General features: G+C 45.2%; 1 protein-coding gene across 1 annotated transcript in view; it reads left to right on the forward strand.

Moving 5' to 3' along the window:
* The window catches only part of vir (VIR_N domain-containing protein), a 254,787-nt gene that overhangs the window by 164,881 nt on the left and 70,666 nt on the right, over positions 1–19,240 (forward strand). The window contains 3 exon segments of the mRNA XM_077648167.1: positions 605–698; positions 8,742–8,819; positions 14,916–14,978. Coding sequence (XP_077504293.1) covers positions 605–698; positions 8,742–8,819; positions 14,916–14,978 — 235 coding nt within the window.

Here is a 19,240-nt window from a genome sequence, read left to right on the forward strand (position 1 = left end):
CAGCGCTGTTGTTTTTAGGAAAGTTGGTATATTTGCATGGCCAAAGGTGAGGTGTAATGATAGAGGACTCCTTGGAACTCGAGTCTCGATTCATTGGCAGCACGATCGATCGAGATAATTTCGATGATGGCAGTATGTCTCAGTTTGCCAATGTGCTAACGTCAGAGGTGTGCAGTGTACATTGTTAAAAAAATTATTGTCTGCAAAATGGCCGTTGTTTAGTAGGGATGTGATAGTTTGTGCAGTTGTGACTATGTACATGAAAACACTGTATTGTGAATCTTGTTCTGTGTAACAAGGTATTAGTAAAGATTTTTGCTGGACTGAGTGACTTTACTGTACAAGGGTTCTACTGTATTATGAAACATTTTCCAGACCTGTGTGTGCTGCATGCAGACAAATACAGTTGAAAGTCTTTTCCAGTATATTAAAATTTGTAAGGGCAAAGAATGTTGGCTTTCTGGCATTTTTGCTTGAGAGCGGCAGTTTGTGTGATTGCACACTTGTGGCAATCTTGCATAGGCAAAACCTTGGCTTGTCTAATGCAGTCACTGCTCTTATATGGTGTGTTAATGCTAAACACGGAAAAAATATTTTTTTGCAGTGGAAAGTACGGGGACATTTTCAACTACATGCTGACATTGTTCAACTTGCCAAGTGATGAGCCAACACACATTCAAATCCAGGAGTGCATTCTGGTAAGTCAAGAATATTTTTTAACTAATATTTGTCCAGTTAAGGTTGTAATGAAGTTCAAGAGTTGAAATTTGCTCTGTTCAGTTGAAACAAGTTTTTGAATAACTTGAGATCGCATTGAGCCGAGATAACATACTATTATTAAGGGTCTACACTACCCAGTGGCAGGCAATGGCTGTCATAGTATGTTGTCCAAGGGTTGAGTGTCTGCACCTGTATGATTGTATTTAGTTGGCTTTATTGTCTTGTATTGCATGTTGCAGTAACAAAAATTTAATAAGTTATCACACAAATAGTCACCCTAACAACTTATGGGCGTGGCTGTTGTTCTGGGCTACAAAGAAAAAAGTTTTCCACAAAAGAGCCCATAACGAGGGGTTATTTGCCAGCTGTTTCTTAGATAAGAAAATGTCTTCCTAGCAGAGGCCACTGTGTAAATACCAACCCTCTCATTTTCACCTGTACCAAAGTAGCGCTGCAGTTTACTTATGATACATAACATATGCTGCAGTGTTGGTACATTTAGTGCCTCGAGTTGGGTAGCATTTGGGGTGATGAGTTTTTCTCGTCCGATCAGGCAAGTGCCTAACAGAGCTGCAATGCAAATGGTCTGTGCAATGTTCTTTTTATTTGTTTATTTTTTAATGTTATATATTTGTTATATTTGTTTGTTATATATATCTTGGTTGTTATATAAGATTGGTTTCTGCAGAGTTTTCAAGCAAACTTACATCTGTTATATTTTATCTATTATTTTGGCAAAGGCCATTTTGTTACCAAAAGATTTAATTGTATTTTTACTTTTCCCCATTCAGCCAAAGCTAATTTTCTCATGTGGCAACACTGTGTATCAAGCATTTTTCAGCTAGAAGGCAATGCTTTTCTTTTTGCCACCGGGTGCCCACCTGTGATACAATGGGTACAAGCTTTCCCCTAGTCTGGTGCTCGGCTTATCTGGAGGGAAATGCTTGTGAGGCCGCCGTGCTGGTTCAGTGGTTATGGCGCTTGGCTGCTGACCCAAGAGACGCGGGTTCAATCCCGGCCGCGCCAGTTGAATTTCGATGGAGGCGTAATTCTAAACGCCTGTGTACTGTGCGATGTCAATGCACGTTAAAGAACCCCAGGTGGTCAAAACTTCCGGAGCCCTTCACTTTGGCGTCCCTCATAGCCTGAGTCACTTTGTGACGTTAAACACCCATAAACCAGACCAAACCAAACCGAAATGCTTGTGAAATGGGTTTTCGACCCAACATTGTGTAGCCAAAAAACACCTCATGCCATAGCACAGTCTGGCCAAAGCTGCCTCTATGCCATAGAAATCCCTCATTATCACCATCAATGTTTTATTTCTTTTTTCAGTGTGCGGTTGAGTTCACTGAGAGTGTATTGGTTTGTTTAATATAGAATTGCCCCTTGCTGCAAGTGCGTATTAACATGATTTCACACCTCTTAAGTGATGTGAAATCATGTTGGATCATCGTCATGTTGGAAATGCTGCATGGGCTTGACATCCAAAATTCCACATCTAAGAGCTATTGAACTACTGACTGCTGCTTAGTGTAGATAGTTTTTATCTTTTTTTCAGGCCTTGAATACCTTAGAAATTAACAAAGGTGTTGAATTCCCTAATTTTAAACACCGTAACTATAAAGTGCGTGTTACTTCCCTCTGATCAGTTGGCAGTACAGTAAAAGTTCATTAATTTGAACTTCAAGGAACCAGGAATAATGTTCGAAACATCCGAAAGTTCGAATCATCGAATGATCCCAAAAAATTGTCAATAACTGCTTGCATCATAGTAAATTTATTTTGTGAAAGACTGGGCAATGGTTGCGTGATTTTTACATGAGAGCAACGTGGCGGTGACTGTTTTTCATGTTTTCATCAAAGCTTTATGCTGTCGGGAGCATCGGAGCAGAACTGCTCTACAATCATGAGAGCCTCCTGGGAAGGAGGCTATCACTCCACACCCGTCATAAACTGGCAGCATCTCGGTCTCGTGTAAGGAGGCTTCATCGCACAAACAGTGAACAGCACGTGACGAGTGCATAGTTTCACCTTACTGGAAGAATGTAACCACGCAGATGCAGGCACCAAAGCAGCAAGAAAAAATAAAGGGTGGAGGAGAAAACATCTGAGGCATGCCAATTAACTTCCAAAACGATGCTCAACTTTGCTAAAATGTTTTGCTGGCTGACGTTGGCTGGTTGAGCCACCTTCGCTGCAGGCTGGCACGAAGCTCAGAAAAGCGAAACCAAAACTATAAGTGGTCAGACTGTTCTCGGCGGGGTGGCCATCAGGGGTGTACGAGCGACTCTGCAGCATGGAACACATTTTGAGTAGGGCTATTTTGATGGTCTCTTGCGCTGGTCATACCTGAATGTGGTCTCCATCGGGAGCCCTTTCGAATAAGCCAACGCGAGACATGTATCATCTGAAATAACGAGCATGTGTCGTCATTGGCTTACATGGCCACTGGCTGTGACCGAGCCGTCAGTTCGAATTACAGTTGCCAACCAATTTTTCGGACGTGAAGGGACCTGGAAATAGTCTGAATAATCGAACAGTCCGAAAAATCCGTGAAGTACAAAAAAAATCACTTTATTGAGATGAAACCGGCTAAAAAATGTTACTGATTTTACCTTGCGGAAAATTTCTCTTGCTGGCGACGATTTGCGCCTGTATTTGTGCCAAATTTGTGCTTTCACTGTACACGCTAGACAGGAAGGTCACCGCATTTAGTTGCAATACTTCCCACACTTCTTTGACGGACCCGGCGGGTCCATGTTGTCCACAACCCGAGTGTGCACCACACCACTCGTCAAACACACGCAATGATAAGGCACTTTTCTTTCAAAGCGGCGGAACTGCCGGACACAATCACAAAACGGCGAACGGATGTAACTTCGTGAAAACGGTCGACGCGGTCAGAGAAACCCAAGTGACTAAACGACGAATGGCGAACTTATGAGACCCGCTGCGGTGGCTCAGGGGTTAGGGCGCTCGGCTACTGATCCAGAGCACCCGAGTTGGAACCCGACCGCGGTGGCCGCGTTTCGAAACGCAAAGGAGCCCATGGGCTCTGCGATGTCAGTGCACGTTAAAGATCCCCAGGTGGTCGAAATTATTCCAGAGCCCTCCATTACGGCACCTCTTTCTTCCTTTCTTCTCTCAGTCCCTCCTTTATCCCTTCCTGCCGAGATGTAAGATAGCTCCTGCACGATTTCCTACCCCCAACAACCAATTTTCAACGCATGGGACAAGCGATGACAGCCCGCGACAACGTCGGCGACAAAAGCAAGTTGACGGCGGTGACAATCCGTCTACCACCTCAAAGTGTCAGATCGCAGGGACCTCTACTGGCAACAATGAGGTACCGAAAGTATGTCGCTTGGTTCGTTGAGCGAACCAAGCGATGTTTGGAGCATTGGTGGCGCACACGACACGGTCACGCTCCTTGAAGGCTCAGGGGACCAAAACGTGCCATGAGCGTGTGTTAGCTGTTTTTATTCTCTAATTTTTATTTTTTGTTACCTTCTTGGCTTGATCCGGTTTTTAGTACCGTTGATCTCCCGATACAAAGGGATAGCCAGCATCATCATCATCATCATCATCATCATGTCAAGCCAATCCAACTGCAGCAGAAATCCACCTCAATCCAAGATAACGTATTTTGCGCCGGCGAAAAGCAGAGAAGATGGGCGATTTTGGCCTGCAGGCGACTGAAATTAGTCCAAAAAATTGAAATTTCGGACTTCAAAAGTCCGAAATATCCGTCGCAAATATGTATGCGCTTCTATGGGGTTACTGACGGTGCCTCATCGATGTTCGAAATATCCTACAAGTCCGAATTATTGGAGTCCGAATTACCCGTCGGCTACTGTATCTGGATTTCAGAATTAAAGGGACCTTATACAGTGTTAGTTCATCCTTATCTAAGGTTTTTTATTAGTATCTCAGTTGTATGTGGGCTTTCTATTCCTGATTGCCTTTGTTTGCAGGCCTTCTTTGTATTTTCAGGACTTCACTGGGTAATAACGGTCAACCTTGTTCGCTTTTTTTTGCAGTAGTGAAGTTGTGTACCGTATATACTTGTGTAAGGGCCACACTTTTTTCCGCAATTTTGACGGGGTGTGGCTCTTACATTAGTCAGGCCTATATCTATCCGCAGAAACGTCACACTATTGCTGTGACTGTTCTAAATAATAATGTAAACACTTCTAAATGACCACACATACAGTAATTTCTTGTTATAACGAAGTCAGTGGGACGGTGAAAAAATTTGTTGTAAGTAGTAATTCAGTATAAGCGACAACCCAACAAAAGCTAAAGCAGTCGAGCTTTAATTGCGCTTAACTGCGAGGATATCAAAATACAATGTATTCAGTGAAGCAAAACTTTATTCAGGTGCAAAAAAAAAAGGCAGTGAGCTTTGGCTGTTTAAAGTTCTTACCGGGCATGTGCAACCCCTGCTCTAATATGACCAAGCATGGCATGAGGCCGTGGTCGCCGCTCATGCATTCAACCTTCGGGTATTTCGAATCGCGAAGACAGTGGCCGCTTTTAAGGGGGGGATGGGTCACGGAAAACTACAAGAGTATCACGCTGGAAAGCGCCACAAATTCCGTGGCTCAGGTCTGAGGTTGTGTTTGTTGTGCTCAAAAAACGATTTGCCGCTCATTGTGGGTACTTAGCGCGATCGTAAAAAACAAACGGTTTTGAAGTAGGGGCTTTGCATGATTACAGGGCAATTTTTTCCTGAGGTGTGCAGCCGTGAAGTTTGCAAAGCGAGTTTTTCGCCGCACCGTTGTCAACGGCACTGTGCTAATTCTACGGTTCAAGTGTCGGTGTTCGTTCGCGCAGCGTCACTTATACGCCATTGACAAATGTGTAGGAACAAACTTCAATGACCCTACCATGCATTTAGATCGTTTGTCTAGTCGGATGGCGCGAATCGAGCATGGCCGGCTCGAGAAATACACAGGGGAAACACCATGGTTGCATTGACCTGCCATGTTGACAGCCTGACTCGCTGCTGGCGATGCTCGGATTTTTCATGTTTTTGGCTTGTTATCGGTTGATTTGCTCCGTCAAAAGTGCAATGAAGCTAAGAGCGGTGTTTTATTGCTATGCAGGCCGATTATGGCGAGCTGCGAGCAAATTTCTAGACTGGCTTTGCCAAAGTCATCTGTTTGTCTGTTTTTTAACGTAGCTCCTCTCATCAAATATGGCAAAGGGCATGCGACCAACAGTCGCTTGCGACCAAGTAGCAGCTCGACTAAACACCGTTGTCCACACTTGGAAGTGTGACCTGCGGGTCGCCTTTTCGTTTGAAGCAAGAACTCTCGGGAATGACATTGTTCGCGCGCTTTTGACAGCTTTGGCCGATGTGAAACAGTTAGGCTTAGCGACGACTACGGCAGCCAGGGAGCAGCTCAGTTCGTTGCTTGGCACGTAACTCACTGATTGGTTCAGCGGTTTGCGACTCGCAGTTGCAATGCTGGAAAATCGAGCACCGAGTGACTTGCCTGCGACTGCCGCTTTTCGACGAACGCAACCGTTTGTGAGTCGAAACTGTCACTTTTCAACCAAAGCAGTCCTACAACCTCTGCGACTCGCAAGTGTGAATGGACCTATAATCGGAGGGACACTTCTTCTGTGCTTTTCAGCACCAGGAGTGCTCTTTAGAACGTTTTTAGCTCTTTAGAAATGCTATGGCGCAAGTCGCCCCGCGGTCTTTAGGCCACTTTTCGGCATCCAAGAGACTGCGGTTTTCTGGCATCGCAAAGCATCAGGAAAACTTTATATTCGTATGGATTCTATCACGGGGAACAGCAGTGGTGCTATTGCGACCAAGATTTATGGTTTGGGCATGCTGCATTATGGAATTTGGCAGCTTCCGTTCGCTCTGCTGTAAACAGCTGGGGGCACTTGGCACTCGCTTGGTACCTGTTACTAGGCAGGTCATTGGTTGTAGGTTTGGTACTTTTGTGGCTTCTTCTGTACCTGCATGAGTCTAATTCGTTGACTGTATTAATTTAACACTGCATGCGCAAAAGGGTCACCGCGGCTGCGTTGATGTCTCTCCTCGCCACTTCGCTCTGAGCGGGTCAAGCTCTTCGTGCGTTTCAAGTAATGCGGCAATGCATGTGTTTCGGTCGAGACTGAAAAAAGTTTTGAATAAAGCGATATTTCGAGTAATGCGATTTCATTATTACGAGGGATTACTGTACTTTGTTCGAGGAAATTCCTCGTGGCCTCGGTGCGGTGCCGTCCATCTGGTTCAGTATTCCAGTCACCTTGAAGCTTTTTACATTGGTGTCACACGACACTGAACGCCATGCACTTAAAATCCACAAACAAACTTTTTGCAGCGAAGCTCTCTGCAACCGTCCAGTAGGCGTCTTCTTGTGAACGTCCGATGCCATCCACTCAGAGTAACAAAGCTAGAAATCAGTTTTAAATGGTAGATTGACAGAAACATCCAGTGGCTGCTGGATGCTTGTCATTCCTCCAGGAGTGACAGCTAAATTCGTTCGAGTTTCAGCAAGCCGGGCCTTGACGAGGTCTGTGAGATGACCTCAAAAACTTTCAGGGACGAGCAAAGCCCTCCATTGCAACAAGCCACCCAGTCAGTTCGCCCACACTGTTTTTACCCAGTCGAAAACGAGTTCATCACACATCTGTACTTTTTCATGGAAATGAACAATAATCCCATCTGAAAACCCTTCTTTGGGCAGCGTCTTCCTCTTGAAAACCACATATGGTGGCAGCTGATGCACAGCATCACCATGCACCGTTACCGTTGTGCACCGGTTGTTTGCACAGAGATGCTTTTTTTGCACCTTTAAAATCAACTGTGCTTTTTTCTACTGCATCAAACCAGACAGACTTCTGATCTGCGTTCCCTATCTGAGACTGGTCGTAGCCGTGCTCCCTTCGAAGGCTGTTAACGAAACAGTGGAACTTCAACAGTTCGTCCTCGCACTCACTGGGCAGCATTCTGCACAGTGTCATTCTGCGCTGAATGGAGAGCGCGTTTCGAATCATAAAATGTTGAAGTCATGCCCTACTTACTCTAAAATTCGCGAGCGGAATGCCCATGTGGCGAGCGTTACCAACGGCTTTCACACGGATCATCGCCATCGACACTGCATAGCCGTTTTTTCTTGTCATCGTGAAGTACTCCACAAGTTTCTTTTCAAGCTTTGGAAACTTGCACTGCTTCCCACGGAATGCTTTCCGGTTGAGGTTCATACCATACAGCGAGCTGTTCTTTCTGGTTGCATCACCGACTTTCACACTTCTCGTTGACGTCGAACTTGCATCCAGCCGCCCGCTTGCCGTGTTTTTGGCGTAAGCAACGACTTTCAGCTTGAAGGCCGCTGTGTATGAAATCAAATCTCTGCCCGTCATCATCAAGCGGTAAACATGATTCACTGAACAGCTCTTCACACAGGAACCACAACTGCACCAACACATTGGCCAAGCTAACAGCACGACACAAAGAAAAAATGGCTCCCAGATCGAAATGGTTGCAAAAACAAGACGGTGTCCCTGCATGATCTCAAAGTACTGATGATGATAAGGGGTTGAAAGCAGCTAGCACCATCTGGTAGTGACTTGTAAAATTTAACCTTTGCTGGTGCACAAATTTTCATGTTTGGGTACAAAAATAATTTTTTTTAAAAGTTACGGCTCCAAAGTTTCGGGTGTGGCCTTTACACGGGGGCGGCCCTTACATGAGTATATACATATGTTTTATGCCAAGCAGGTGCCATAGTTTGCGCATGATGTTCTGTAACTATGCATGCCAAAACTGCTGGGGAGCTTGATCCTGTGATGAAATAACATCCTGCATTTTCTGAAAAATTTGTGAGAGGCCAATGAGTTTTGGTAAAAGTAATGTACCGGAAGTCTGGATTGTATGGTCCATTGTTATCTGCATCCGAATTTTCAGCTGTTATCGTGTTTTTAAAGGTTTCCCAGAATGTGTTTTGTTGTGTATATACTGAGTTGTGGTTGCTTCTTTGACCAACTTGCAGGCAACAATTCAAGCATTGTGTGACACAGAAATTGCACTCGCACACGTCGAAGATGCCCCACCTGGCTCAACAAATATGGTAAGCATCAATACCCACGTGGGCTTGTGTAAGTTGGATAAAGGGGATAAAGCTTTTATTTTGTGTGGCACAGTTTTTTTTTTTTTTTTGCTTGCCGTGTGGCTCTGGAAAAACTTTACGACAGTCAAACCCAGTTATAACGAACAGCATGATTCAGTGCAATTTGTTAGATATATCATAGACGCCCTTTAAACCAACTTGAAGGGAGCAGAAAATTTGTTTGCCTTATCAGAAGTCAATCTTAACAGAAGTGCCCCTAAAAAAGATGTCAGCATGCTTGGTGTGTCCATATATATGTTACAGTGCAGTCCACTTTAAACAATATCGAAAAATCCGGAAAAAATGAGCGTTATAACCGATCATCGCTATATCTGGACTGCCATAAAAATGGCTGCCAAACATACCTTTGTAGCTCCTGACTCAAGTTTTATACTTGCGCTGAAGAACAGTAATTGCAGAACGTGCGATTTGAGAAACAACGCATTTATTTGTCACGTTTAACAAGCACCTCGAGCGTTAGGTGTGCTAAAGTAATTTGAGATGGGCACTTGCTTGCGTGGCAGTTGCAGTTGCAGTGCACTGCATCCAGCTGCTGTGCGTACACTGGCGGCAACACTGGTGGCAACTCCCATCCATGTTTGCACGCAACAACATAGTAACCCTCAGTTTGGAATGCTTCCCACCGAGGCATGGATCACCTTTGAGTGCGTGGGTCTTGGACGGCGGCATTTGAAAATAAAGTGCTGTTTCATCGCAGTTATAGATGTCTCTTTCCGTGTAGTGCTCCAACACTGTGGGCAGCTTCGTTCTCAGCCACTCTTCCTTCGCCTCCGCATCCAGCGATGCCACGTCCCCCCTCCACCACGTTTTTGTAGACGATGCCGTGCCGGTCTATAAATCATTGAATCCAGCCTCCAGCAGGTTCAAAGTTCTCTTTCCCCAGAAGACAACCGAACTGCTTTGCCTTTGCGGCCAGTATTGGCCCACTGATGGGCACATTCTGCGTACGGATTGAAAGGAACCACTGGTTTAATGCCTCTTGTGTGTGTATGTGTTTTTTTTTCTCCAAGTTTTCCTTTCCATTCTTCCCTTAGCGCTTTGAAGGTGCCCAGCAGGTTAGCCGTACATCTCTTTCTTAACCTTCTCCTTCTGCAGCTTAGCTGTTAGCAAATCCACGAGCAGCCACGCCACACGCCTTTCTGTAAGCTGCAGGCAATGCACTCATGCCATTATCTAGCCATAGACATTTTTAGTTTCACGTATGTAGACCTCTTATCGGTGACCAGTTTGCATGCGCAGAACGCAAAGCGTATGCATGAGTCTCAAGAATGTATGTGAGATTCGGATTTTTACATTGTGGTCTTTGCGTTTCTTGCGTACGTAGTGTTGACAACATGGCGGCACCCTGCCCACCCACTTCACAGTGATAACAGCTTCGTCGCTAATCCCTCGACGTGATATCGTGTTCTAAACTGTTGTATTCGCCCTCAGTTTGCCCATTCTTACCCTCGCATAAAGTTTCAAGCGACAAATAGCTTTTGTTTTTCAGATATCAAGGCGATTTCCCAAGTGTTAAGCCTGACGAAGCAGTGATCCGATGCAGTTCGACTGGCTTGATTTTGACACATCTTGTATTAGAGTGGCTACAGCAGTGTCTGCGTCTGCCAGTAGACGGTGCTAGAAACAACGCACGGCACCTGTCGCGTACGTGCAACTAAAAGGGTTTCAAACGACATGCGCATATGCTACATAGACTTCTCACGTTTGCGTACATGAAGTCTGTACGTACGTGAAACTAAAACTGTCTCATATCTGTGCTGCGAGAATGCATGATGTGACCATGCTTAAGTTGAAAATGCTCCCCTCGGAGTCATTTTTAAGCCGCAACTCAATGAGTGAGTGCACCTCGTGCATACGCGTCTTTTAGTCTGTGGGAGGCAATGCGTGTGGCACTGGACGCGTGCGCGATGCTGTGATCTCACCATGCCAGATCTCTGTGCCAGTGCAGGCGCGATAGTGCTTTGCCTTTTCCAAACTGGCAAGAAAGCTTCTCCCGAAGAAAGTGCACTCCTGCAAGACGGCTTCCCCACATTTTTACACAAAGTTGCACAGAAACCATTTTATGGGGTAGTGCTTTCTTGCATAGAATTTTCCGTCCTTGAGAGTGCCGCTTGGATGCCTCATGAGGCATCCGCTGCCTCACTGGATGCTAGATGCCGCTGGATGCCTCATTGCTTGGGGTTGTCGTGGTTCACGGTTGCTGCAAAAGTTCGTCTTAACCGGAGGACATGCGAAACAGTTTGTCTTAAGCGGATTTTTTTTTTACATTGAGTCCTACCAACCAAATGGTCTCACATTGTTCATCTTATTCGAGAATTTGTCTTAACCAAATTCGTCTTAACAGCAATCTACTGTATGGAGTAATTCAATATACCTGAACTTGCTCATAATGAACTTCAGTAAACTTCAGTATCAAATTCGTTGTACACAAGGGTGTGAACAGTGGAGTGAAAGCATGCTGATGAAAGAAAAACCACGCACGTAATCACGGTGAAATAGAATCCTATCTGCACCAAGCAACCAGCATTGTTCCCACACACGCCCAAAGTATAGGCCTTAGGTGTTCAGCATCAAAATAGGAACGTTTAGTAATAAATCATAAAGAACATTACCCTGCAGGTCACATCACTTTCGATGGAGCCCCCATCCAAATAGTCGAAAAGACCTAACTCCCAGTCTCTACATTTCCAGTAATGGCATTAAGTGTCCAACAGGCTCGCTGTCACAGCTACAACATCAACCGTCAAAAAATGCTCGAAGGCAGCTTCTGTTAGCACAGTGTCTGCAACATTGGCGAGTTCTTCCCACAGCATGGCAACGTCACTGTCATTTTGCACTGCGTACACTGCACTCGCAATTTCTGCACACTCATGACACAGTCTCACATGAAGGAAGCAGTTTCGGATTGTGTCTTGAGTCAAGTGTTGTCAGGCATGACTGGTCATTTCCATTGTGCATGTGCATGTGACAGCCGTGCATGTGACAAGCGCGTAGTGTCAACTGTCTGGAAGAGCAATGCGGACGTAATCAAAGGTAACATACATTGGTGTTGGAATGGTGAGACTGAAAAAAAAGGGAAAAGAAATGACCAACAACACGCCAGTCGGCATCCAAAAGCGGTGCGGAGCTGGGTTTGGATGACCGGCTAATGCGCGGGCTGACAGCTGCCGTTGCTGTGAGCTAGCGGTGAAGGTCAGAAGCCGAAACTAAGCGGCGATGCTAGTTTTTGGCCTGGCAGCAGGGCGCTCCTATCGTTGTCATGCGTGCCGTTAAGCGCATTTAAGAGGTGCGCAGGTTATAATGCACCATGCAATAGGCTGGATTTTTACGGGATTGCTTGCCTTGCTGTGGCACCTCGACTTGCCCCTTTGGGAGCCTTATGCAGGTTTTGCAAGTGTGCTTTCCCACACATCATAGCTGACCAAAAACTGATGGCTTAGCTCACGCTACGAGAGCTACAAAGGTGACAGGATGAATGACATTTGTGTGGGTGCAATGTAGATCAAGCGTGAGGTCTTCATTCTTTTTATGCAAAATAAGGCACACTGTGATGCCTGAACACCTAAAGAGATCACCGAAATCATAATATTTAATATTTTAATCTTCTCCAGAAATGCTCATTTTCAGCCGATGATTTCGCAATGCAGCAGCCATTTTTGGCAGTGGAAATGAGGTGGCATCCAGATTGGACGCTGCCTTTCTTATTGGTTGGGTGTCTTGTTTGAACCTTGTTGCTTTATATTCGCGAAATTGATCTAAAATATTATGTCTCTGAGTGCTGTAAGCTTTTCGCGTGTCACAAAAGCTGAAAAGAAGCAGGGAAAGTGAACAAAAACTAACAAGAATAACACTCGGGGCAACACTTTCCATTCCACTTCAAACTTTCGTCAAGATGAGCACTGTTGTTGAAACCACACCAAGAAGGCAGTGAAAAAAAAAAAAAAAAGCCGGTAGACACACCTTGCCCAAAATTGTGAAGATAAAGGCCGGACAAAAGGCAAGGTTGAGGGGGAGTGACTGGTGTTAGCCTTCGTTGTCAATAAAGAAACATTGGGGAGCTTCTTTTGTTGAGTTAGTCACCCTTGCCTTGTCTACAGCGCGCGTACATAGGGGGATAACGCCGTCAAAATGCGTGGCTGTAGGCTGCCCTGGCAACGCAGCAATTGCTTCCGCTGCATGTGTGCTAGGCGCGGTTTTGATTGGTAGCGCTGAATCTGCGCACTGGATGAGTGAAATGGACAAGTGAAACGCATTCGCCTGATCTTTTTATTTTTAATTTTCTAAGTGTAATAAATTTTGTTTGCATGCTGCGATTTCAATAATTATTTTTGCACTAGTCTCTAGAACACATGATGAATCCATTTAATGAGATTAATTGGCGCTGAGGAAAACATTGTGGTGAGCCTCTGAGTGAAATGGACAAGTGAAACGCGTGTTCGCCTGATTCACTTCACTTCACTTTCACTTTATTGCCTTAAAAGGAGGCCCCCGGGTTGGGGGTGTTACATAAGGGGTGGGTTACATGTATAAAACAGATTTAATAAACAAAGAAAACATGTAAGGTACATAAATTATTTGCTGTTAATTATAGTCTCTGAACAGTTCACAAATGTTGTTGGACAGGTGATTGCGGCGATGCCGTGTGGAAGGCCGTTCCAGTCCATGGCTGAACGTGGAAAGAACGACGATGCAAATGTAGTAGTGCGCGTACGAGGCCGGGTAACTTGAAGAGGATGACCAATGCAGGGGGAAATGCGTGCCGGTGGATTGATGTAGGGCGGATGATGGAGTGAGCTGTAATAAAATTTATGAAACAGGTACATACTAGTGATACGACGTCTACAAGCTAGAGATCTTTTTATTTTTAATTTTCTAAGTATAATAAATTTTGTTTGCATGCTGTGATTTCAATAATTCTTTTTGCACTAGTCTCTAGAACACATGATGAATCCATTTAATGAGATTGATTGGCGCTGAGGAAAACATCGTGGTGAGCCTGTAAGTATGTAACACGTTATAGAAGGATCAGAGAAAAGGCAGCGCACTTTCTCGTTGTGATTGTTTGAAGCGGGTGGTCGGCCATCTTGTTCACGTTGGTGATCATATGTGGGAAAGCCCACTTGCGGAATTTTGCAAAAGGTCAAGCCTAGCAGCGTCTGAATGCGATCGGTCCACGCAATAAACGCCTGAGAAGAAAGTGAGAAGGGCGCATTTGTATTGCTTTCCTGGCACTCTAAACCCGATCGTCGGATAATTTGCTGAGATGTTGTGGTCGATATTGTGGTTTTGCCATGTTTGAATTTATGAATGTCGGCGCAGTTTGATCGCTGGCGAATGATAAAAAATTTCTGAACATTCCTAAATGCGCAAATATCAATTTCTTGAATATGAATATGAACTGAATGTCAAACATATTCGATTCATATTTGAAATTGTGAGATCTAAAGGTTTTTTTCAGTTCCATGTAAAGTGCCGTGTAAATGAATTTGAATGCCGTTAGTTCAGTGGCAGTTAATACTGCGTGCATAGCAGGTATAAATTTCCCCTTGTAGCATACATTAGCAATTCCTCTGTATTGAGCTTTTTTGCTCTCGGACATTCCAGTATCAAAGGCCCTTTGTCATCTGCTAATGTTGTGATTAAAAGCAATAATTCTCCCTTATTCATTGTGTGTAGTGAAACTGCAGTGAACTCTCGTTAATTTAAACCTCCAGTTTATTCAAACTGATGCCTTGGTCCCATCAGTATCAACATCTAAAAGGCTTCTCTTGATTCAGACTGCACATAATTTGAACAGATTTTCAGTCCCCTTTGAGTTCAGATCATCTAGAGTGAACTGCACTTCATTCTTGTAATGATTTTTGTTATTGCCGGATTGCACATATCCCTATCTAAATGCCATACATTTGAAGCATAGTAACAAAAAGGCTGACTCTTGATGCTTTGTGTTGTGAGCATGATTAGGCACTTCATTTTCTTGCTGTTTTGTCATTTATAGCAACACTTGTCACTGAACAGTCTGTGTGATTTCTTCAGGCTCCTGAACCTTCCAGAACAAATGGTGATGAGAAGCCTGATGTGAGCCAAGCATTGAAAAGGGTAAGCATGTGGCATTTCTAGTTTTGTGTATTTCAGTTCTACTGTTTTTTCTCTTTTACCTTGTAGAAGCACCACTCAGCAAGAGTTCAGCCTTATATTTTATTTATAATATATTTGCCCTCAATATATTGGTTTAAATTTATAGCTATACAGGTACTGCAGTCTCCTACGGCAGAAAAGGAGATGTTCTCAGTAATATGGCAGGATAAAATCAATGATCTGACTTAGAGTCGAGGAATCTTTACACATACTAACTCCAGAAGAGGCAGAATTGTTTAATTGTAAACTGTGCTTCTGTGCTTAAGTACTGAATGTTTTTATGAGCACTACTGATTTCGAAGGATATTGACAGCAACTTTGTATTTATTGTTGATTTAGCACATAAAATTACAGCAAAAACTCGACGTGACAAAGTTGCACATGAAACCGAAAAACTTAATTTGTGAATTTCTTGTGAGGTCAAGGCTTCTGTGTAAAGTTTCAACACTCCAAATGACCCCACAGGTCTTTAAAGGGATGCTAAAGGGGAATACGAAGTCTAGCTAGGTTGAGAGATTACTGTCCCAAGGTAGCAGATACTCTATTTTCTGATGTAATGTGCATCCTCACGTAATTTCTGCACCTCTTATTTATTACTCGAGTTTATAGAGAAAAAGAACTTTTGCTCGCACATTTTATGCTCCCTGCTGTGCCAGACTACCAGCATGCACGCGGGTGCGCACAAGTACAGAGCACAAGGCAGACTTGGGAAGATTGGCATGGCTGCATCGCCGTATGCAGCTCCGAAAGTGCGAGTGGCGCAAGGACGCTGCCACGCCGACCCCCTAAAAAATTAGAATTGCGTGTCGTTTGCCCGACTCGCTCAAGCCGGTGGTCGCTTTCTCAAACGAACAGTTGGCAACCTCCAGCGCACGCTCAAATCCAAAAGTACCGAACCATTTGCTGTTCGGTTGGCCTTTAGTCAGCCAGGCCACACGCACACAATAGTGCTGTTTTTATCGCTTTTTATCCATTTGCCCCTGACTGCTGGATTGTACAGATTTTTTTTGGCCAGTGAGGGATGCAAGTTGCGGGTTCGAGGCACCGGCAGCAGTTGTGGGGTTGACTTGCGGAGATAAGTACGTTCTCCCCACTCAATCGCGGCTGACACGGTTCAAAGCCGCCCGGACCCCAATTCGTGATCGCATACGCTACTGAGCGCACGATAACCACGGCGGGCCTTGCTCTGAGGGAACAAAGGAACGACACATTGGCTGACACAAACAGGCATTTATTGCTACAGAAACAATAACGCCAGGTAGCAACAAGGTACGCTAATGAATCGAGGTCGTCCGACTCACCAGCAAGGTTCCGAGCGAATGTTCGCCTGCGCTAGGGCAAGGGATATATACTCCGAAGGCCGGACGGGACGAGTACGGGAGACTGTCTCCCCGTCGCTTCCTCGCCCCGCCGGCGAAGAGCGGAGCCGCGAGCGACACGTCCGCCCGCGCCGACGATCCCAGCCGAAGCCCCCCATGCCCCCTCTCCCGCGTGTGGGCTTTGGCAGTCTCTGCGCAGCGATGCTGGTGCCCTCTCTTGCCAGTTAATGTAACTCACAAGGGAATGCGCTCAGCCTCGAGGTGAGACCGCCGCTGCACGGTGCCTCGCGGGAAAGCAAACTCAGGGGGCTGCAGGGCAGGTCCCCACACAGTATACGGCATAAATTGCAGGTTATGACCTTTGTAGATTTTCTTAGGACATGTTTGCGAAATCTCTTCATAATTTGCACGCCCCCTTTTTGAACCTGTAACTAAAGAAAAAAAGTGCACAGATTGTACAAGTAAATACAGTATACCGTTTTTACCGTTTTTTAGTCAACACCGTGCGAAGCGGTGTTGACTAGCGTGGTGAAGCTTTTCGCTTCAAAAAGCAAGAACACGCCCACATATTCTCCCATGCATGCAGGTATTACCCCATGCATGTAGCCACCGCCACCAGCGCTCCTGTCAAGGATGTATAGCGTCTTGGCGCTCTGCCAAGTTCGCCAAGCAAGCCACCCCCTCTGGAGCTCCCCTCAAAAGATAAACACGCCTGATGTTATCATGCACAGCATCTTGTCGCGCTGCAAGGTCTGCACTGTGGACAGCGCGAATCAGTGCAACGCACTAAGAAAAGGTTTAAAAAGTACGTTCTCAATGACAAAAGGGGGGGGAGGTTAAGATACATCGCCTTGCGTTACCTTGCATTTAGGTGTCATTTTTAACCAGTTCATGAGCGCACAAAGGGGTGGAAATGGCGGAAACTACCTTTGTGTGAGAAAAGTTGCAAGGCTGCAGCTAAGCAAGCTCTTCGCTCCCCCCTCCAGCAATTGTGACAATGATAACGCTTGGTTCCCAAGGCCGCGCGCAAAGCGCCCTCACGGATTTCGCCACACCGGTCTGTTTGGGCAGTTTTCACGTCATTCGCTTCGAAATGTCTTTTTTTTATATATAAAACTTTCAGACATTTTGTTGGTAAACACTTTCCCAGTAGTCAGAATTCTGTCATTGTAGCCGTTATTTTGCTGATGATTTTATCGTTATATGTGGTTAATTATACTTAGGGCAATTGTAAAATTGATAAATCCTAAGAATGTGATCGTTATAAGCAATATATCATTATATCTGGTGGGATTACACGTAATGCAGCTTCACTGCCCTTTGGTGCAAGCTTTTGTGTGGTAAGAGTGCTGAGTAAAGTGTGTCTTTTGGCAAGTCTCCTTCAAGCAGTCCTGTCTCATGTATAACATCATTTGATCACATGGGTGACGTATATCAGATGTGCCATTGGAAAGGAGTTCAATTTGGAGCACAGTCGAGCCCACTTATAACGGCTGCAGTTATAATGAACGCTCGCTTATTACCAACAAGGGCGGTGCTACTGCCAAAATATACATTAAGGCAATGGGACTGGGTCCCAGATACAACGAACAATCGTGCATCATAACTCAGAACGAACGAGGAGGTCTCATAAACTCTGCTCCCCTGCCCAAAAAATCACGTGGAGATAGAAGAGCGTCTCTGGGCACCCCTGACAGCCTTGTCCGAAAAAGAAACGTGGGGAGCCAGAAACGCAATAAAAAAAGGGCTGACACTGCCGACAAAACAGCACAGTTTTACCAGATGCTGCTGTCGAAAACTCATGCCTTGAAAGGCGACACTTACACTGGTGAAAGACACAACAAACTTTTGATAGAACATCTTACTGGGCACGAGGAGAACGGCAACGACCGCCGGTAGTTCATTGTCATCGGCAAGTCTCGCGCAGTGCAATACTTTAAGAGCTACGTTTTCATGCGCTACAGGCCAAAACATGAAGGTCTAGATAATGTGTGACTTTTTTTTTTCATGCAGCGAGTGTGCAACTAGGGGCCGAATCCACGAAACGGTTTTGGAACCGGTTCGCTTCCCCATTGGCCGCTGCGCGCGATTGGCCGCGTGTCGGGACCGCAGTTTTTGTACACGTCACACCAGCCGTCAATCAAGTGAAAGTGAACCGATGTGCCGTACGTCCGTGGAACCGAGACGCTGGCATTCACTTCATTGTAAATGTGGTTATTCCGTTTGCCTCCTTGATGTGCCTGCTGTTGAGTGATCGTTATCGGCGGCCGAGCGTACGTGAAGATTCCTTCGACATGCCTGATGATGCTTTTGGGCGACATTTCATGCTAAGGAGCTAGTACTCCGGCGGTCCGCCGAGCTAGAGGACCAACAAGGGCCGCTATGACGAGAGAGAAACATCGGCGCGCTTCGTTTCTTTTGCGACCCCAGTCTACCGAGTGAATGTTAGCAGGAGGACATTGGGAACCTGCGATACGTGCAGAAAATGATGGAGAAGGTGCTGTTGAGAATCTGCCTGTGCCTCTTCGGGTGTCACCACGCGTGCTTGCAGTGTGAAGAACGGATAAGAGAGCACTGTCATTGAGCTCTGTATCATCACAAATGCTTCGTCGTGGCGCACGTTATAGGTTTTCTTCAAGAACTTTCGCTGTTTCACTGCAGTGATAGCAGAAAAGTCCACATTGTTCTACTTATCATATAACACTGCTGCTTTTCTCTGAGCCATACTCCCTTTCTTTGCTAAGTTAAACATGAGATGTGGCAGGTACCCTGCGTTTGCGTCGTTTTCTTGCAGTAAACTTTACTTGCATCAGTTGTGTTAACACTAGTATCAGGAATGCATAAATAAAGGGATGTCTCACGCTTTTAGCTAAAACTAGCATTTTATTACCATGAGGATGAGTT

This window comes from Amblyomma americanum, chromosome 1 (genome assembly GCF_052857255.1).
Source record: "Amblyomma americanum isolate KBUSLIRL-KWMA chromosome 1, ASM5285725v1, whole genome shotgun sequence".
Classification (NCBI taxonomy): Eukaryota; Metazoa; Arthropoda; class Arachnida; order Ixodida; family Ixodidae; genus Amblyomma; species Amblyomma americanum.